At 41.0% G+C, this 22,802-nt stretch overlaps 1 protein-coding gene across 1 annotated transcript in view; it reads left to right on the top strand.

The window, feature by feature from the left end:
* Positions 1-22,802, top strand: part of astn2 (astrotactin 2) — a gene marked incomplete at both ends in the record, with an annotated part of 218,560 nt that overhangs the window by 106,005 nt on the left and 89,753 nt on the right. The window contains 5 exons of the mRNA XM_079288873.1: positions 289-435; positions 5,825-5,992; positions 14,630-14,714; positions 15,621-15,695; positions 18,732-18,869. Of these exons, the coding sequence (XP_079144999.1) occupies positions 289-435; positions 5,825-5,992; positions 14,630-14,714; positions 15,621-15,695; positions 18,732-18,869 (613 nt within the window). The remainder of the gene's footprint in view (positions 1-288; positions 436-5,824; positions 5,993-14,629; positions 14,715-15,620; positions 15,696-18,731; positions 18,870-22,802) is intronic.

The following is a 22,802-nucleotide window of genomic DNA, read 5'->3' as shown; positions in this document are numbered from 1 at the left end:
TTTCTTTTCTCTGGCCGGACTTGAACCCGGGTTAGATGCATAAATCAGGAGTACAATTAACGTCATTTTCAAGGATTGTGGGAGACTCGGAGGCTGCATTTTCAATAAGGCTTGCTAAAGTGGACGATTTAGTCTGAAGTTTGTGCTATGCGTGTTTTACGTCCCCCCTATGTGTCAAAGTACTTCCTGTCAGGGAGGTTCAAAGGCAGTCGTGCGTTTGAGCCACTGATAAAAATCAAAAAGGGCTTCCATCAAACTGTTCACCTCTTTCTCTTTGTCCTCCTCCAGGCCACTCGCACAGTCCTCTGAATAAGGTCACCCTGACATTGATCACCATCAGCACATGTGTCTCTGCCATCGTCTACGCTACGCAGGATTCCTGCCCTCTCACCGTCAAGGTTACACTCCATGTGCCGGAGCATTTTGTTGCAGATGGTAAGTGCGACGCATTAATTAGAACTTTGCCGAATATTCAACTCAAGGAATGTCCAAAACAATCACGTTTTTTCACGTTTAGCCTGATATCTATTTTTTTTTTTTTTGCTGCACTCTTAATTGAGACTATAAGATGTAAAACCCAAGAGTAAAAAGGGAGAAGGGAAAAAGTCTGGTCCACCAACAAGACGCCCACTAAACTCAGTTGGAAGCTAAAAAAGATATCGATTTGTGGAGCATGTTATCATAATAGCCGCTATCCATCAAGGCACACGTTTGTGTCATTCGTTTCTTTTTTTTCCCCCGCCATGATTGGAGACGGTTGTCCTTCAAGCAGCATTCTGCAGAGATAACTGTCCACATACACAAGTATGGCGGAAGATATTATGCAATTTGTATAGTTTTCGTTGTTAGTAGGAACAGCTAATGGACCAGGGGCAGCTCTGTATGCTTCCACTGCTTCTATTTACAAATGGCTTGCAGTAAAAATCTCCACCCCCCCCCCCCTCTACCGTGATTTGTGGTTCTAAATTTTAATGCTTTTTCGGTGTCAGTGCCCCTTCTGCACGACTGATGAAGTACAAAAGAAGCACATCCATCCAAGGAAAAGTAAATCACGTGCTCAAACCACAAAAAAGATGAATCAGGACAACAAAGTCCACACACTGAAAGCTCCCAATGGGGAAGAAAAATTGATTTATTGTCACCACAAACGACTGAATGACATTTGGAGCCATCAGACTGATGAAGAGCATTGTGCTCAAAATGTGATTGTTTTTTTCTTTTCTTGGTTTTTTTGTTGCAGTGGGAGCATTCAGTGTGAACACTTTATTACATGTGACTGCATAGATTTGAATACTAACCTATTCTACTGTTTCAGTCGACACAGACATTCTATTTAACTAATGTTGACAGAAGTACTCCAAGATGCATTTGTGTTTTGTTTGTGCTCTATGCAAGCGCTGGACGACGTCCACGCAAAACGTCATTGAGAAAAGAATGAGCTGATAACACCGTCTTCTGTCTTTTTTACATGCCAACATTGAGACAGTGCACACAATATTTTCACAATAAATGACAATTTAGGATAATCAAGTGTGTAGATACCCAGGCAACTGCTTAGAGAGTCGTCCCACTCTGTTTTAAATTTGTCGTTGGCTTTTGGGAAAATTGCAAATTGGGTCTGTGTATTGGCAAGATACCACAGTATAAACCTTGCTGGGAGGGAAGAGAGGCCAATATGGAAAATGTGCAAGGAGTTAAGCGGAGTTAGAGGGAGTGAGGAGCTGAGGCAATTTAACTAATGATCGCTATATCTCTGAAAGCATTCACATGTCAGTCGATCAGGTGCTCTTGCTGCCGGGGCCTCATTACTAGTCTGCCCACACATCCTCAATTTGTGTGCACACGGACACACAATAGAAATGGAACAGTTCACAAAACTTTCCGTTTACAGTTTATTCCGTGATAACTTCTAAGACGGACACTTGGAAAATACAATTCAAGCCAATATACTGTGAATGACTTTTAGTGTTCAGTGGTTTGAGTTTTTTTTTTCTGGGTTTTTATGAGGCGTTGATTTTTTTCGACCACTTTTCCCCCAGACCAATCACATTGCAGTTCACTTCACACACAGTATCATTGGATTCTGTCAAATCATGACATTTGGCCTCGTGTAAGAACCACCCGTACAAACTGATTTCTTCTTAATCATCATCGAGACAATTTACGACAGGTCTTTTACTGTAGATTTCATGACTTTATTGGCTTTGGCACAGCGACTTTTCAATAGATTGTTTTTCAATCCACACAGCTGCCTCAGGGTCTTGCAGTTTCTGTCCAGGATCATTATAACACCTGACAGTGTAACATCACCTCCTGTATGCTGTGATACTTTCTCGTCAAATTCCTTTATGACTGTCATGTTCCCTTGACCACTCGTTATCTTTTTCTCGACCGATTTCCAACAGCAAGGCTTGAATTTCTGCAGCGCTAAATTCTTTGTGAAACCACAAATAGAGCGATGTTAGGGGCATCAGTTTAAGGTGAAATCAGGTGGCAGTCATCAGGCAGAAATGAGCTCTTTACAACTGCTTTTATTACGGTTAAGAGAGTTTTGTGAATCCAAATTGGAATACTTGTATGAACTGGTCTCGCAGAAAAGAGTCAGAGGTTTAGACTAGACTGCACTGTAGTCCATTGCAGGATATCGCTACAAGTACAGCAGTCAACGTGCTGATATGTCACTTAGAACGTCACTGAGAATGATTGATTGTTTTTTCCTGACCTCCTCACCTTTGCTCTTCCATTACTAACAATGCTCCACTCATACACAATATTTTTTTTGTCAAAGGTTTGGAGCTGACCCGATGCTAAGTTCTTCACTTTAACATGAGACATAAACAAAATCAATGGATGGAGTTTGGCGGATGTGTTCCATGGATATTCACAATCACTAGAGAATGCATTATTTCTATTTTGATGGCCTTTGCTTTAGTGTCGCTCTCGCTCACAATCTTTACACGTTAGCCCCACTCCAGGCAAAGCTGTAAAAACAGGACAATCATCTGTATGTTGTGTGTTCCACACAGCGTTTATTTAGTAAGTTTTGTCATTACTTTTAGTTTTGTTGTTCTTCTGCAAACTTTCTTGTACCGGGATTGGACTGAGACACTTAATAAAGGAGACACCTGAGGCAGAGCAGATGTGTTAAAGGGGCGGCGTAACTCATTAGTCTGGCAGGCATACAGTCGGCAGCAGGCAGGGAGTCAGAGCAAACAAACTAACAAATCCAACAGATAAACAAACAAAGCAAATCCAAACTGGCAAAGCCTGTATAAATATAAGTTTGGTTTAGGACAGGAGCGGGCAGACAGGAATAAAGACTAATGCTGCGGTATGGCTACAATGCAAAGCATATGATCTGACATGCAGGACGCGTGAGCTGCACACTGTAAACAACTCTATTTATTCAGGGGAATTAATGAGTGATGGGAGTAGGGGAGAGAAAATAGGAGACGATAAAGACAAACAGCACGGCACAGAAGCTAATCAGTTTTTGTTTTGTGACATAACCTTGTCAACAGGTGGGTTATAAATAACTTCATTACAATGTGATGGTGTATAAAGACAAAATACGTTTTGCATCTTATCACGTATCTCAACTGCCATAACTATATATTGACCAATGTTAGGATGACAGAAAGAACAAGATAAAGCAGCAACTGCAAGAGCATAACGAATTACTGTATAATAAGAAGATGTCAGTCAGTGTGCGTGGATGTTTGATAGATAAACAAATGCTAGATGTTGATACGATTATCCGTTGCCACTGATGTGTAGAGCTTTCTATTCCACATCTGTTCCCGAAAGCAGCTGAAAGGGGGTTTTAATCGAACAAAATCATTTTCCCACCGTTTTTTGCACTCAATTCACAATATGCACAGCAAAATTGCCAGCAATCAGCGACGTTCTTACTGCTCAGGAGGGGTTTCTTCACAGCTCTCAGAGAAACCAACCCATCATCTAACAATTGCCTCCTCACTGTGTGAGCTGACAATATCAGATTTTTCCAACTCTCTCAGCAAATGAGGGCTACCGGCAGCTCAGTTCACTAACTGCAGTGCTAGCAGGAAGTAGCCTTGTTATGCTCACCTCTGGTCATCCTGAGATGATTTTTGGGATGCCATCTGGAGAATTGGGTTTTCATTTTTAATCTTTTGGGCATTTTGGTGGTACTGACTACTTGCTTTTCAAGAGCAGCAACAACAGCCCTTGTTTCTCAGGGAGTGCGCGTCGATGATTCCTCAATATTTACTCGTTTTATAAATTGTAGCCGCAATTCATGACTATTGTGTGTTTACAGCACAATATCTCAAACCACCTTCTTGTATATTATCCCATACAGACCTATTTTCTATTAATTTGCACCTCAATATCTGAGATGGACACACTGTAAGTGTCCGTACTGTAGGTGCAGCAGAACAATGGTTCCAAGCAAAGCACAATGTACTTGAAGGCATAACTGCAGGCCTGCTATTGGTCTGTATACAGTCAAAATGAGTTGCTCCTGTCAAGTTTGCCAGGTAGTCCGAAAATAATACTGAAACACATTGGTGTGTTAGTTTAAGGCTCTGTGTGGGTCAGGATGTCCCGGTGTGACACTTTCCTGTCAAACAAACAGAAGCCGGTGATTTCATGTGTGTACGAGGAGGCAAATGGTGGAAAATAACACGATACAGAACTGGAATGTAATTGAGGCTCGGGATATATATATATATGCTGTATCAGCATTCTTTGTGGGGTGAAGTATTACTCCTCTGGGTTGTGTATTTAACTGCAGGGCATTGGCCTTGTTACTTTAGCTGTGACTGCTGGCCACTGTCTAAGCATTTCCATCTGCATTAATCCTCTCTTTACGAATAAACAGCCTGGAGACCACCATCACGTCATGAAATAAATAAATGAGGGAATCTTTTTTCTCAATCTCACAATTGCTGTATTTCTATCCTAGCAAATTTAAAGTACATTTTGTCTTTGACAAAGAAATGTATACTTTCTGCAAATGCTTCCGCAAATCCTCCGTCCACGACCCAGCAATATAGACACAATATACCGTAGTTGTACACGAAGCTTTGTGTTCACTAGAGGGCTGAAGCACAATCTCCCAAAGCTCCCCTGTGGAACGTAAAGTCATTGGCATCAATTAAGGACAATCTTGTTCAGTGATCGGAGTGTAACGATTGTTCCAGGAGCAGTAAGAACGAAAGGTAAGTCACTGCCAATGAGCAGGGCGTTTACTGAGTGACTTGTGAAACTCTTTTAGCCCCTCTACTGCAATCACCAGGGAAATCCCATCAACACACATTATGGGTCTTAATTGTATCATTTAAATTCAGCCTGGTCAGCAGAGGAATTGAAATTACAGTGCAAATCTAATAATTCGGTACTTCCCAATTGATTCTGCAATAGGACCAGGAAACAAGGGTTTAAAGCTGGAGTACGAAACGTTCGTCTCCCCCTCTGTCAGTGAGAGTAATATTGACCCTTTGGGAGAGATCATGGCGATGGGGCTGGGGTGGACCCTTCAGATAAATATGAAACTCTGCGTTGAGAGGATTAAGGTTAACAAAAAGGAGCATGGGAAGATTTAGGAGATCTTTTGGGCTGGGGAGATGCGGCAGGCGCGCCAGGAAGCTTTTGTGCGATATTTCACGGTAAAGTTGCCACAAACACCAGACATCGCAACTCCAGGAAACTGTGAAATACAGAGCGCTTTCCCTGGTAACAGGCGTTATCAGCATTGTGTGAACTTGTTGATTTATATATGTTTTACAAATACCAAACAATAAAGTAAGTAAAAATGTTTTATTGTTGTTTTTTTTTTCAGGAAGTAGTTTTGTGGTGAGCATGGGCAGCTTCCTGGATGTTTCTAATTGGCTAAACCCAGCCAAGCTAACCCTCTACTATCAGACCAATTCGTCCACACAGTGGGTCCTGGACTACTGCGGCCAGAGGACAACTGAGCCCTGCGAGCAGATTTGTGACCAGGACACAGGTTAGTCCACACAAACACCTTGAGTCGACTTGAAATTCTATGCACTGGTTAGAAATGCAACGTAAAGGGATATTTCTGGCCATATTGAGTGAGTTGAGATTAGAAGGAAATACAGCCATTTGAATCTCTTTGATGTTGTGACAATTGCAAGGACGGCAAAACAGAATGTGGAGGGAGGAAGCGGTCCTTCCTTCCTCTTTTGCTACAGGGTTACCTTCATGAATGATTTTCAGTGTCTCTGATCTGAAGAAAAGCCCTTGGAGGAGCCCAATACAACTGCTTTATGCAGATCGAACACATTTTATTCAAAAATGGCAGTATGGCAGTAATAAAGTCTTAATATTGACAATCTTTGCGCAGTCGTGCATATCTCAGAGTAAGTAAATCAATTGTTATTAAATCCACTTTTTTGCATTTGATATCTGACTTTTAAAGCCTTTTTATATTACTTCAAGTGAAGTTCTACAGTATGAGAATAACTGCTATATACGTAAAAACAAATTATAAATATCTTCCAGTGATATTGCTCCATCTTTAGTTGGTCTCAGTAAACATTAAGAGAATGTATGATGTTTTGAACGACATTATGAAATGAAAAATGAAGAGGTTTTAAGTGTCTAAAATACCTTATATGTCATATTATATAAACTCATTTTTAACATATAACTAAATAAAGTACACACTTTTTGGTAATTGTGTGCTGCTTCATTTTTTTATTTTAAAATAATGGTAAAAATACAAATCTTACCACAGCTTTCTCAATATTATAAACAAACTACTTTGTCAATTGGAGCTCAGTAAGTTGTAGTGAGGAGGCTGCTAACATGGCCTTTTATGTCCTGCGTTACACTGATAATCAGCACAATCAGATATTCAACACAGAGTTAACATAACATACGTCTACAGATGGAGGCAAAGCTTAGTAAAGCCAGCTAGACAACAACGTTAGAGTGTGTAAGCCCCCAGTGCCTGTTGCCCCATCCAGGTATCTAATCTGCAGCCTCCACTGCAGTATGTACATATAATCAGCTCGTACAATTTTCTGAAAATATTTGTGCTGATATTAAAAGCGAAACAAAAGCCAGACGTCCAGCTTGATGATATTTATCTTGCGCTGAGTGCTGTAACTCCCTTGTGCATTTCGTGCCCAACTAGATCAAATCTAAGCTCATTAGAATGGATTACATCTGTAACGTATGTGAAATGTACGTCACCCTGGTCAAGGGCATGTTGCGGGCTGATGCATTATGTATTAGAGCTCCACACACTTAACTCACTCGGTACACATCAAGATGCCAAATATGGAGTTGGCCCGTATGTGTTTGTGGATTGTGAATGTATGCGGACATGTGTGTATATTCTTCCATCAATCGCTGTTTGTTGAATCAGTACTTCTGGCTCCCTCTGTCTGCTTGTATCTCTCCACCTATTCTGCTTTTTCCATCTGTTCTTTGCATGAGCAGCATGATTATTTGATCAGTAATTGCCCTCAAGTATGTTGTATCTCCTCAGGGCAGCCACATCCCCTCTACAGCCAAGTTAAAGGTGTTCCGAAAGAGCTTTATATTCCCATCATTGTCCTGGATCATGCGTTATTGCACCCATACAATAGCACTCAACAATGATACACACACACACACACACACACACACACACACCTACACACACACAAAACACCTGAAACGAAGTCTTTCATCCAAGCACATTTATTGCAGTTCCAACAATAGGGCGAACCACTGGCTGGGATATTGAATTGAACTGGCTGGTGGAAAATCTTTGTCAAACGGTCAAATCTGTTCTGTTGTAGGCAGAAATGATACATGTCAGGAATTAGAAAAGGGCAGACTGCTGCTTACTGTTCAGACAGGTGAAAGAAGGTAACATGGCATCTACAGCCATTGTGGCTGCCAAAGTTACACGTTAAGTTTTAATACTTTGTTTCTACTCTCCATTCACTCATCAAAGATTCCCACCTTTCACGCGGGAACATTAAATATACACATTTGACTCGATCACATTCATCAGTTTTCTTCAAACACACACCAAGACAACGGCGGTCCTACTTTTGGCAGATATCGTTTCACCGAGTCTTCCTGCTTTAATCAATTACACGCTGGTTGACTGCCACCGTGACTACTCGTCACGGTATCACTGTGCCTTGGGTACTCCATCCTCCCTGCCCTCACCTTCATCCTCTGACTCAACTGCTAGCGTGGCGGTTAGTGGATGAGTGGCGTGACGCAACTGTTTCTATTGCCTGATTGCTGCAGAGGATCTAGCTGACTACTGTCGGACTTTGACCGTGGATCGTCTTTGTAGCAACTGATGATGTAATAACAGCTTGATACTGAGAATGTTATGAGAAGGCCCTATAAATGGGTTGACAATACAATGCATCCATAAATGTGTCATATATGCAAAGTGATGAATCAAGTTAACACGTTTTTTATTATGAGTTAAATTCGTGATTAATCAGTGCGTCCTATCTCATATAGTTATACGCCCTACTAAGGGGAATTAGCTTGCATCCACAACCTTTCCATCTATCATCATAACTAACCTCATAAACTAGGAACCTCCTTAGCTGCCTTTGTTTTGCTCATTTAAAATGATGTCTCCTTGACTCCTCCAACCTTACCAAATTGGAATAGAAACTGCTGGCCTGGTAGCATATAGACCAGCTTTATCCGTCCATTCAAAGCATACAGCACGTGCACGTGCACACGCACACTCCTAGGAGAAAACACTTCTGTTAAATCTGACTTTGGTTAGCATTTGTGCCCGGTACATTTTATAACAAGTGTGTATTTGCATCAAGACAAAAATAACTCCTCTATGCCCCTGCGCCATGGCCCTTGAAATGTGAAAATGATCCCAACGGCCGCAGTGAGAAATTAGAACTCATTATAAGGAAACGTGTATTTTGTCAAATGAGATGTGTTATACAGATACAAGAGTGAAGAGAAAATATTTGTGTTCTGAAGTAATTGCCGCTCCTTTATAATGTGGCTCTTAATTGAGAATAGAAGGATGGTTACAGTGAGAGCAAAGGAAAGAAAGAATGAGAACACAACGGTGACATAATGGTGACAAATTGTATTGGCAATCAAGTATTGGTGTTCATCCCCATTTGCAGTGTCAGGTTGTGTGTCCGTGTAGAAACCTAGCTGGAATGTAACAAGAAAGGGAATGAGTCAGCAGAGTTGGATCATTTCCAATCTCAGGTCATTGGCTCTAAATTAGGCCACCAACATGGTTTAATTAGTCAACCATAACTTTTGGCAACACTGAAATAGTAATTTATATAAACTAGAATTTAGTTTTGGTCAATTGTGATCTGTCTGTGTAATAAGGCAACAATTGTATCTAAAATATAGTTGTATCTTCTTTTTGTACAGTCAACCCATTGATGAATTATTTCTGTGCATGAAATCTTTTTGTTGGATCTGATTCAGAAAGATGTGGCCCATACATTCAAAATCCACCAAACTCATCCAGTGAGCTGCAGCACCACTGCACGGGCTGACTTTCTTTACTTTGTCCTCGAGGCTGTGGGCATTCGGATGTCAGACAAATCAGTTAAAGGCTCAGCGGCCAGATGTTTTTCAGAACTACTCTGATACAAAAGTGGTGTTGGATTGCACTGAGCCGCCTTTCCAAACACCTCACACTCTTCTTCTTTAGAGTGAGGTGTTTTTTTTTACTTCTAAACCCCCCTGCAGCTGAAAGGTTTATCAGAATGGCTCTTGATCGGGCAATAACCTCTGTGTCAGCTCCATCAGTGACAAAGAGATCCTGAACAAGTGTTAGTCATCTCAACATAACGATCTAGTTCGGAAGACATAACATTGCACTTGTGCTAAATGAATTCAATTGGAGCCATGAAATGGATTCCTAAGATATTAGAACATATAAATATATTAAAACACAGCTTATATACAATCAATACATCAATGAGCCACCACATCAGCAACTGTTACAAACTCGTAACAGATGGATGGCACTGATGTGGCTCATGTCTCCTTAGAATCCCAACTTAACTCCAGCCAACTGCACACTGTAAATGTAAAAATGAGTTCAGTTGCGATAGCACACATGTGTCAAACTCAAGGCCCCCGGGCCGCCACGTCATTTTATGTGGCCCGCGAATCCGCCAGCAAAAAAAATAAAAACATAATATAATAATAATAATTTTGTTTTTTGGAAAAATAATTAAAAGTTAGACTTGAAAATAAAAGTATCCCCATGGTCGAAATTATGAGATAGAAAGTTGAAATTATGAGACAGCATGTTGTCTGTGTACCGACAGTAAAACTATCACAACAGGTGGACAGGAGAGGCAACAGCCCGAAAAGAGGTTTTCCAACAATTGAAAAAGATCGACAAATAATCCCAAAATGTCCACGAAGAGAAAAATGGATGCAGAGGGAAGAAAATGTAATAAAAGATGGGAAAGCAAATACATGTTTGTGCTTCAAGGAGAACAACGGGTCTGTCTTCTGTGTTATGAGGCGTGTCGGTGATGAAGGATACAATTCACGTCGGCATTTTGACACCAAACACGGAGCTAAATTTAGCCTCCAAGAAAAACATCAAACTGTCCAAGAATTAAAAGGCAGACTGCAATCACAGCAGAATATATTTACACAGCTACAGCCCAGTGCATGCTGAAGGTATGTGAGCAGAGCTCTGACCAGATACAGACTTTTACAAATGTCAGTTTGTGAAGAAACACCATCGCAGACCGAGTTCATGAACTAGCAGCAATCTAACAACACAGCAGCTAAGAGACGAGCAGGTACTTGTGTTTTTAATGAACTGTTGATGAAAGCACAGACAACACGGATACATCATCTATCCATGTTCATCAGACCTGACTCTCAGTGAGGAGCTATTGTACAATATTTTTACACTTAAATAAACAATAATCAAATGCAGAGAGAGTTATTTAACATTGGTTAGGGAGAAGTTACAGTCTTACATTTACAACCGGCCCTTTGAGGGCGACCGTGATGCTGATGTGGCCCAGAGTGAAAATGAGTTTGACACCCCTGCCATAGCACATTAGCAGCTCAGTGAAGTTCAAATTGAATGACCACACAATCCCAACTCCCCATCTCCTCCTTGTGTGGTGTTTTACTGCTGGCTTTATCTTTTTTAAGAGAGCGTTTTTTATTAGCCAATTCAGCTCAACTCCTCCCCTTCCCATTGTTTTTGTAGTACACTCACCTTTTGTCTCTGAGCTCTCGTAAGAATTGCTCCAGTTTAACTTTCTCTTCTCAACCACAACCTCCCTTTTTTTTGTTGTTGTACGCCGCCGCTATATCTGAACCAGCTTTCAGAGGCAGAGAAGCTGCTGCACGTAACTGATTCTCGCAAGTTGTCTAAAGGTCAGTTAATTCCAGCGGAATGTGTAATCAGCCGGACATATCTCTTCCCATTAATTGCTTGATCCGCCCTCAAAGGCATTTGCATAAAGGAAAGAAACACATTGCACTGATTGCTTGCAAGGTGTGTCTCAGATTACACCGTGCTTCCGTGCTGCTGCGCCTCAGCTGAGGCGAGGTGGAAAAGCCTTGGTGATTGTGTCCCTCTGCAGCCTCCAGGCCTTCACACATATATGGCTGCACAATATATACAGTACGCTCTTATGTGTGAGCTACATATGTGAATCAATTATCCAGCGTGATTTATATTTGCTGCCATTTAATACAGGTGCCAGTATTGTTGATTACATGTGTGGACTCGGCTCACTTCTAAATGAGGAGCGTCCAATTCTAATTCTATCATTAATCATTCTATATGATTAGACATACTTAGTATTGTTTTATTTTAGTCGGATAATAAATGAAGTTTGAAAACATCCATTAATATGTCCACATACAAACAGGTGTTTGGGGCTTCAAGGGGATGCATTACATGACGGAAACACTGGTAACTGAGGTACTGATACGCTTTTTGTAGTGTGAAATATTTTGGCCCCATCCTATTAGATGTTTTCTCTCGAACCAAACACAAGCTGAGTGTAACGGTTGTCAGCAGAAGGCACAGCCGCTTGTCTCCTGGATGCAGCCTACTCCCATCTCCCCTCTCCAATTAATCACAAGTGCAGTCGGGCATTTTCATCCGCAAATGAGAGTTTGCCGTGTAAATCTTTCCCATTGCATATGTAACAAAAAAAAAAAATTGCGGTGCTATTGTTAGCCTAAACACGAACAGACTACTCGTGAAAAAAGCCATTTCTCGCCTCTGGCAGACTGTAAAAGGGGAAAGGAAAGAGAGAAACTTTCCTCCTTACAGCCTCTCCAGCATGTAGCTGGTAACATGCGACCTGACTGCACATGTGCAAGATGGATTTTATTAAGCAGTGCCTCTGGCAGTCAGGAAAAAAAAAAAGTACTTTAACTGGGTTGAATGTGTATGCAACGAGTAGCAGTGGGAAATGGAGGTGTGTGCTTATGTGTCTTTGCACCATGCACAGAATACATGTTTGCGTGCCTTGGAGTATGAAATCAAATGAGAATGCCTCCCCAGGAAAAACAACAGCATCAATCGTTTCAGCTAATGCCCCAAAAAACGCAATATGTTTACATCCAAGTGACAAAGCCCTCTATCTGCAGTACGGATTATGAATCTTTTCAAAGGAAAGCAAAGGAGGACGGAGTGTGCCATTGTAATAGAGCCACACAGTCTGCAGAGGGAGAATGTCAGGGTGGATGGGTGCACTGTAAGATGTGTATTGTCAAATTAACAGCAACTTGTTCTGCAGTTCTGAAAGCAAAAAAACAGCCATTGATTGAATGAATCACAGACTAAGTTCCCTAGCCATAAGTAATTAACCTCCTTGACTCTAAAGTAGAAGTCGTGAGGAAAATGTTCCGAGCTCTGATGTTACAAAGTAAAATCAAATAAAATGCTGCACACAGATCAAGGTGAGTCTTTCATTCGGAGATGTAGGATGGTTGTTTTCCACAGCCAGTAGGTATTACTGTATTTCGATTTGCAGTTATGCTTTCCCAGAATGCATTGCACGTCTTTAAGCAACATACTATTCACTAAAGAACTAAACTTTTTGGAGGACACGACTCATGTCATGGTTAGCGTTTGTCTCCGACTCAGAGGAAATGTTGCAAATATAAAATAATAGATTTTATTAATCCTGCAACCTTTACACTCTTCGTTTATCTTCCATTTGAAATGTCTACAGTATTTGAATGTTTACTTGCGTCCACATTTTAAAGGTGAGCCATATTAAAGAGCGATTGCTCCCCGTTTAGCGAAGGCACCATAAATAGCTACACGCAAATAAAAACATGTTTGTTGCATCTCTGTGACTCTGTGAGTCCTGGTGGTGCGTCAGCCTGCGAGTGAGTCTTAAGCCGATAAACTCGACCAGTAAATTATTAAACACGAGGTGATAAAATGTGAATGGGGTTGCCTGGGTGGCCGTGACGCATTTTTTCCAGTGTTATGCCTCCGTATGCTGTCGGTCAACAGAAAGCAGTCAGTGGCTTTATTTTGGGAACGGTGCTAATAGTTGGAAAATTGACTTCAAATTTGACAAATGCATCCACCCACTGAAAAAGGCATTACACATGCAGTGTATTCTGGGTATTCAATTTACCATACACAACACTAAAGCGTTTATATCTTTATTAAAAACTGATAGAACACATAATGTACGCAAATGACACATCCATTGGTGCGTTTAATCGTAGTAGTAGTAGCAACTTACTCAGTACAGGTCATATATATATATATATATATATATATATATATATATATATATACATACATTTAACATTTCAGCTACCCACTAGGCACTGTTGATATCCAATCAAATGATGTATTATGACATGTAATAGCAATGTGTGGTTTTAAACTGAATGCCTAGCTGGTGAGTCAGCAGCCAGAGAGATAGAAACTGACCCGAGCAGCTCGATAGCCAGCCTCCTGTACCAAAACAAAACAGCGGTGCTGCTGTCTGAGTGTCTGTGCTCGTTCTGCAGTGGGAGCTGTCCAGCCCACTGAGCAGAGCTGAACGGAGATCTCGTATCGAGACACAAAAAAGCTCAACGAAAGAAAATAGCTCAGTGAGGATGATGAAGACGTTTGGGGATACTGGGAGCCAACGGAATCCCAGTCACTTTTTTTTGTCAGATTCTAGCCAGCAGAAATAAATCAACAAACGTTTACGACACTGTTTTCCTGTTTGAGTGCTGGCTGGTGGTGGCTTCTGTTGTTAAGCCTTTACACACGACACAATATTTGTAGTCATCATGTTAAAAGCATTCAAATCTGTAGGTTTTTGACTTAACCAATGAAGCTTCTGTCCATAGTATTCTGGGGGGAAAAAAACAACAGCGGCAACATACAAGGTCATCTCGATGGCTTGGTGATGAAAAATCCAAGACAATGATTGCAAAATATTCCAGGAAATAGCCCAGCTAATGTGAATCTACTCCAGTTTTGTTCGCCAGAAAAATGTACCTGGAAAAATAAGATAGCATGACACGTGCTTATTTGATACGCATCTGATGTATGAGCAGGCCAGGGCCGCTTGCTCTGTAATGTATTCATCTCCTGAGGGTGAATAAATATCCACCACTGGCCCCCGTCTTGTTCTCTTTGGTGCAGGAGAATGCAGCTGTCATGAGGGTTATTCTCCCGATCCCGTCCATGAACACCTCTGTGTTCGCAGCGACTGGGGTCGGAATGAAGGGTAAGTCCTGTCTGCTCTACCCACTGATGTCTATGAACTTACTTGTACTTAAACTACCTTACGGCTGGGTTCGCAGTGCAGTGCAATATCAGCTTTACATGAAATAAAGGTGAGTTGTTAACTGTGATGGATTAGCTATCTGGAGAAAGTTTCAAGTCTCTTTAAGTTGATCTGCAGAGTATTCAAATGAATGGAAACCAAGGTAGGAAATCAATCTAATAACTTACTCTAGCTTTCAAAAATGGTCACCATTAATGTCAAATATAATACATTTGCAGTTAATGAGCTAACGTGTATATAGAAGGTATTTGAAGAGATAATCAGAAATACAGATAGGAGGAGAAGCTAGGAGGGATGTTGTAATTTATAATGAGAGAAAACAGCAGGGGCAGCAAGAAATATATATAAATGAAGAACAACACAGAAGAAAGAAAGACAAATGGTATAAATCGACGTGTTAGGGAAGGAAAAACAAGTCAAATGAGCTTCCTCTCTCACTCTGACCTTGTTTGACAATTAACTGGCTTGCGCAGTTATTGATTCATCTAAAAGGTCCCACATTGTCATTGAACTCCATCAGTCATCGTCTGGATTCAGTCCAGTAGCATATCACATTTCCCATTCACAGTTTTGCAGGAGTAACGGTTGACAGAGGGTATATTAAAACACAAATATGATCAAGCAGTGTTCGTTTTGACCGTGTCTTTTTATTTCCTGAGGTAGATTGTGTTATATACACAGTGTGGAGTAATTTATTTATGAATAAAAAAAACATGAAGCTCGTCCTTTTTTTACTCGGAGTACATAAACACATTCCAATGTATTATTAATAATTATACAACATGACTTTGAAATATTGATATATTTCTCTCTCTGACTTGGTGTTCCCTCCTCTCTGTCCTCAAGTCCTTGGCCATACGCTAACCTGGAGAAAGGATATGACCTCGTCACAGGGGAGCAGGCCCCCGAGAGGATCTTCAGGTGAGTCCTTCACTTCCGACGCTTCTCCCGAGTGCATGACTTCTGCTGGCCATCTGTGACTCTGTGGACACTCAATGGGATGATGGTGGTCTTCTTGGCGTGTGTGTGTGTGTGTGTGTGTGTGTGCTCATACAGATGAGCAGATACACATAGAGGCAGTTGGATGGACACACAGATGCACCTTGTGTCGGGGTGAGGTCTTACCCGTGGGCTCTTGTGTGGGGAAACAGCCCAAGGTGCGGTCCTGGATGGTCTCCTTTCAAATGCTTTTACTGCCATGTCTGTTACACTTGTCATTCTTGATGGGGTCATTGCATATGCCATGTTTCAAGAAGTGCAAGTCTCAAAGGACCCATTCTTTATAACTCCGGTGTTTCTATTCTATTTGTCCCTCTTTAAATAGTCCAGATCAACCTGACCGAGTTCAGCAAGACTAGTTCAGTTATTCATACACAAATATTGATAACGCTGATGAGTAAAAGGTGTCTAAGTGTTAGATAGTCCTTCCAACACATGTTATAGATTTGTTGTACGAGTCGGGAATCAGGCACTTTATGGACGCTCGATAGAGACTTCATTAAAAGTTGCATAAAAAAAGACAAACGACGTTAGTAGACGGGATCCCCCCCGTTGTCACCGGGTATTTTGCACACTGACTGGATTTGTAATGCATGTAGCACAGTTTTCACCAGGCCATTAACTATGTAATTATTTAGTTGGTTGGTAAGCAATCCCGGAACCCATCGGTCTGGGGGAAGGAGTTATATTTTTAGGTCCCGCTGTAGTCAGCGGATATTCGGGACAAGACTTCCTCTCCATTGCCCTGCTCACTGATTTGCAACTTGAGATGCGAGACTGGAGTAGTAGAGTTGAGAGCATAGACGTATATAAGACGTGGATGTAGTCGTCGTGATGTCAACTATTGGTTTATGGACAACTTGAAGCCTTGAGTTTGGGATGATGGCCATCGCTATCTTGATTTTTGCAACCGGAGGTGTAGCTGCCTGGTTGAGAGACAATGTGTACAACCGGTTTGTTTAACAAGTAATACGTTAAGAAGCTGATTTTAAAGGAATAAAAAGCTAAACGACAAAATACAGATAATAACTGGTGGGATTGTAAACTGAAAACCAGAACTATACCCATACCAAAATCGTGTTGCCCACAGACAATATTCAGACGATATTGTCTGTAGCTTTCGAAAGTTGATGGCGAATTTCCATACAGTTTTATTCAAGAGTAACTAAACCCCAAACCACTTGTTTTGGCTGAAAACCAATGTATATGGGTACTGGATTCAGTCTTGGATTCAGGTTCAAATCTTGACGTTTTTGTGCAAAATATTTGAATTCAACTTTCCGCAGTCAAAAAAAGCGGCATTATGTTGGCGATGGGACTCCGATGGCGCCGGCATACACACACACTCACAAAGACAGCAAAGAAATCTACCGCTTGGTCGAAGCGCTGTGCCGGTCCAGAGTTTTTGAGAGGAGAAAGATGAAAGGACAACCACACACACACACACACACAGAGTATATACTCATATACTTTCAGCCATGTACACACTCATACAGATAGCAGACAAAGTGAGTAAAGATGCAGCAACTGAATGTAAACCCTCACTGGGTTCCTGTTGGAGGGGTTCTACATCAGTGCTGTGTAGAGGTGGGTAGGATGAAATACTGCATTGCTCTAGCTTGACAATGTTCGAGTCAGTCCGAACAGGGATTGGTCTCACAGATGGGGATCCATGTGGGAAACCAGTGATGCCTCTCACTTTTTTTTTGCGCTAGGAGCAGTGAGCAAATAAGCATTTCTGTGTTCTGAAAGAAAGATCGGTGGGTGAAAATGTCATAGATTCAATGCATTTTGAAGCCAAATTTGGCTTTTCATTGTCAGATAGTGAGGGTAGGTCAGAATAAGTGTAATATATCTTGTGATAAAAAACATACTGGCAGCTGCATTGTGTACACGTTAAGGTTTTTAATGCCGATGTTTGGCAGTCGAGAAAAAAAACGATGTTCCAGTGATCAGGTACGTACAAAGTCGTGTTTGACAGGATAGATGAAAGAAATATTTAACAGTGGATAAACTTACATGATGTAGAAAGGGTGAAAAACAAATATTGTTTGTGACGTGGCAGTCAAATGACAGGGTTCATTATTTAATTCCAAGCTTTTTGACAAGTGAAGCCATTCGAGTTGGGTTTCTCAGTGGGAATGTGTTGTAGTATCGCCCACCTGCTCAGATACATTTATTAATGCACATGATGCAAAGCACAGCCGTGTTCTGTGCCATTTGTAAGGCCTCACCATGTGTCGCTATTCCCAAGTGGTAAATCCTGGCCCCCCAGGGTGTCCTCCCTCCTGAGGATATTTATCTTCACTCGGTGGAAACATCTCTGGCGAAGCTAGATAATTTTTGAGCAAAGGTCATCAGCACACATGGCACCAAAAAGCATTGTGCTGCGGCGCACGTTACATTCAAAGAGATGGCAAATCCGTTTCCAACTGTGTAGATGCACCACATGCAAAAATACCAATTGAATTAGTTGCCGCACAGGACTGACAATATAAGCTTGTCATTATACACTGGTGTGCTAAACAAGTTCCCTTGAGAGTTAATGGCTGTGACTTCATTTTCCTGTTGAATGTGGTTCTATTTGTATTACATCGTGTTCTGAAGAGGAATCATTAAAACAAACAATGCCATCTAATTGTGTCCTAGACTGTTTTCACATCAATATAAAACTGTTGCTTATCAGCACATTTGCATTATCCTTAATGCAAGTAATTAACACAAGCATGACCATATTGCCCATTATATGTATCACCCTTAATGTATGAAATGATACACTATGCCGGTAATTGCAAAATCTCCGTCTATCTAGCATTCCCTCACCACCCTTCATTCCTACAGACATATATCTGCATGCGTATGTATGTACACACTGTGCAATGTGTGTGAAAATAACAAAATGTTATAGTGTGACTGTAGTTTGATTGACATTTAGGTCTTGTGGTTGTGCCGACACAGATCATTCTACAGTATGGGCCAAGGGCTGTGGCTGCCAGTCAGCAAGAGCTTCGTGGTGCCACCAGTGGAGCTGTCAATCAACCCCATCGCCAGCTGTAAGACGGACGTGATGGTTACTGAAGATCCGGGGGAGGTCAGGTCAGTCTGATTCAGCACAGAGCTCCACACTCGTGTTGAAAGAGAAACCGTGTGGGACAGTTTCTTTGCTGTGTGGTCCAGATAAACCTAAAGTGATACATACATTTCTTTTTTTTTCCTTTTTCATTTGTGAAGGGCTCAACAAATACAATATAAATCATTTCATTGTTTATGGATGTCTAAGCCTTGGATCTACAGCTTGAGCGGCACAGCAATACTATCAATAAAGCTCCTCTGTGTTGTGGAGTGTGTAAGTACAAATAATATATGTCTGCACTTCAATTGTGAGCTGTTTCCATGAAACTAGCCTGAGCGTTGAGACTGCCGTTCTGACTTCAGGACAGAAGCTCACGATATATGGCATTCACATATGGCTATATAACAGGCATATGAATATCACAGTGCGACTTCATTATCTCCGTTTGCCCGTGTACATGTCTGCAACCACTATAAAGCAAGTATGCTTCTTGCTGTAGGCAACGTTAATGTGGTTTATTCGTCATTGAAAATGCTGGTTAGAATAAAAGATGAGCGTATACATGAGTAAAAAATGTTTTAAGCTTTTTACTTATCGGAAAGTAGTTTTCTTTATCTTCTTTAAAAAAAATAGCTACAACACTGTAAGACCCCTGAAATACTAGTCAGAATACCAATCAAGCAGTAAATCAGGTAATTAAACCTTCGAGGTTCTTGGTTTCAGAGGACTAAAGTGACGGGCAAAGCACTGTTACTTTGGGCTCTGCACATAGAGATCCAAACAAATGAATCCAAACGGGAAAGGAGTGTCAACAAGGTTATGGATTTGGCACTCTCACAGTGCAACAACTAAATATTGGCAACGTAAGAGTTATGGTTTTTTTCACCCAACCAGCCAGTAGGAGCTGGCATGCATCAGTGCAGCGGAACATCACAACACACGTCAGAGCATCAGCTGCAGATTAAAACAACTCCTCACATCACTGACACAGAAACGAGTCAGCGCGGACTCAGACGGCCTATTAGGGAAATATTGCATTATCTTACAATGGTCATAAAATACTTGCCCCGACAAGGTACCTTGGAAAGTACCTCTTGCATGCAGTGTCAGTGTGTTGTCTGACTCAGCAGTACACAACCATAACAGATGGAATACTACACACACAGCAATACTACACACTGCTGAAAATGGGACCGCCACGTCACTGAAAAATGTATTCTATCAAAACATATTTTTGCAGAACACGCTTACTTTACGTGTTTGGTAGATTTGATCAGATCCCCCTCCCTTCAGGTCTGGGAGTTTTTGACACAGAACATTCAGTTTACTAATCTGTAATTCAGAAAGCTTCGTGCTCAGTTATCGTTTGAGTACTGCATTTTAGTACTCACGTAAGTTATCACGTAAATTGTTGTTGCAATTTTACTATTCTAACTCTGCACAGGCTTGATTAAATTGCCTTAGGAGCATAGAACTCCCAAGGCAATTGTTCACATCTGCTAATACTGACGTGAATGGGATTGCAGCACGGCTCTCGATTAATTAGTCAAGGTATGTCACTTACTTTGAAAAAGAGTTGTGATCAGTTGTTGTCAGCCAGAAAAACGAGGACATGTTTTTGAGCAACAACAGTTTAAAGCCACACACCTGCTACATGTTGATGTTGATCTGATCAGATTCAGAATATTTCGGACAAAAAGTCTCTCCATTTAGCGACGGGAGGAAAAACAATTATTTCAAAGCAATTATTCCTTTTGTGCATTTTCTTTTTCTTGATTTCTGGGTTACGGGTTACTGGGTTACATCACAAGCGCAGGTGTAAATTCAGCACTTCAACAGTGGGCAAGAACTCAGTTTTTGTTGAGCTAGTTCGGCTGTTCATCAGTTGAAGTACGTGCTTTCATCACAGTGGTGAGCATGTCTGCTGTTGTCACCTCCTGAATTACATCAGCAGTCGTCCGTATGATATTTATCTGGAGATTAGGCATTTAGAATGTCTTATTTGATATTGGCGACTTCAAGTAAGATAGCAACATGACACACAGCATAATAAAATGTTACAAAGCTATCTTCTTGTCTCTGTGAATTGAACTGCGTAGAGATTCATCTTGAATGACATCACACCAGGAAATAAACACAAACTTTCAAGGAAGTAATACATTGTATCGCTGATTAAAAAGCCACTTTAATTGACATAATGAGTTAATGATCTGTATTTAGTTAATGATAAGTTCCTGTAACATGAGGAGGATCCGTCGGATTGTCATGAATAATGCAGGCAACTCATTATTTAAAGCATTTCTGTGGAACAAAGTCCTGCGGGACTTCATGGGGTTTCTGGCTTGTACAGCTTCACAACGTGTTTATGCAGGCATTGATGAAATCACCCAGTCATGAGACGCATGTTGATTTAGGAAGTGGTGAAAGATGCTGTAGCTCTGGCACTTGAAAGGATTAATCCTGGTTACATTTCTGCTTGACTTGCTGATAGAACCCGTGGACATTTATTTTGTTGATATAATTAACCCGACCTCACATAAATTGTTTTTTTTTATTACGAAAAGACCTCAATATCTTAACCAGCCTTAAACATTTTCCCAAAATCAGTCACTAAAATACCGTAAATGTCCCCAGTTTCCGGTAGTTTTATGCAGTCATGCTGGCGAGTTCAGTTTTATTTGCCCAGTGGAGTTAAATGAAATTGTATTTATTTCTGGTGCTCAAAGTATTGAAACATTACTTTTTATTCGTCTCTAGATTCACAGACCTCGCTTTTTGCTGTTATCAATAAAAACAATTTTATACCGGAATGATTTTACCTTTCTCTGCAGCCACTGAATCAAAGCATTCATATTCAGAATCTTTGTTTCTGATGGTCATACAAATCAAGCAGTGTTGCCGACAGAGTCGAGGTCAACCTTGACCACAGGCATTTATGTTTTTTTCTGGTTACTCTTTCATCCCCTAAAAGAAAATGTATTATTGTTCCGGATGCTATGAAGAATGCTGGGTGCTGTGAGGTGTGTCCATCCTTATTGGCTTAACCGGTGCATACAAATTCCAGTGCCCTGCTCCACAGGGGTGAGTGTGCAGAACATATTAGAGGGTAAGACAAGGGTGAAACAGAACAACGTTCCTCCCTTGGTAATGTCGGTAATGTCCTCTTGATGCAGTACTAACCTACTTGACTTCAGGGTTACCAAAATTACCTTGTTCAAGTATTTACCTATTCATGAGTAAAATGCTGCCATATGAGCACAACCGATTTTAAACCCTAACCCTTATTCTCATGATATTTACACTTTTATGACTTCCCTGACATTTAAAGCTCGACACTGTCGAAGAAGATTCATTCCAGTGATTGACCAAACTGTGCTGGAAGTCATATTTAAATAGAGGAAACGTAAAAGGAATACAATTGGTCGTAATAATAAAAGCACAGCTTCTGCTGCAACATAGTTCAGCACTGTGGTTTATTATTGGATTATTAAGGATTGAGAGATTCACAACATAATTATATTCTGTATACAACATTTGGAATCCCGCTTCTTTCATTTATCAGTAAATTGACATACATTTGAGTGGTGAATGCAAAGTCATAAAGGAAAGTTTATTTGTATCGCACATTTCAACAACAAGGTAATTCAAAGTGCTTCACATGAAATCATTAAAAGCATAAAGGCAAAAGTAAAGGAGATTTAAAACATACATTGAAACAATAAAAACAGTCATTAAAACACAAAAAAAGTAGTGTTTTATCAATACAGTTGTATCACATTGCGGGACTCTAACCCGGCCTCTCTGAGGTCTTATTTAGCGTGGGACTCCAACCCAGCCTCGGGGCTCTAACCCGGCCTCTCTGAGGTCTTATTTAGTGTGGGACTCCAACCCAGCCTCGGGGCTCTAACCCGGCCTCTCTGAGGTCTTATTTAGCGTGGGACTCCAACCCAGCCTCG

This window comes from Melanostigma gelatinosum (genome assembly GCF_949748355.1).
Source record: "Melanostigma gelatinosum genome assembly, chromosome: 18".
NCBI lineage: Eukaryota > Metazoa > Chordata > Actinopteri > Perciformes > Zoarcidae > Melanostigma > Melanostigma gelatinosum.
The sequence above is the reverse complement of the archived record's forward strand: the minus strand, read 5'-3'. Positions and strand labels throughout refer to the sequence as shown.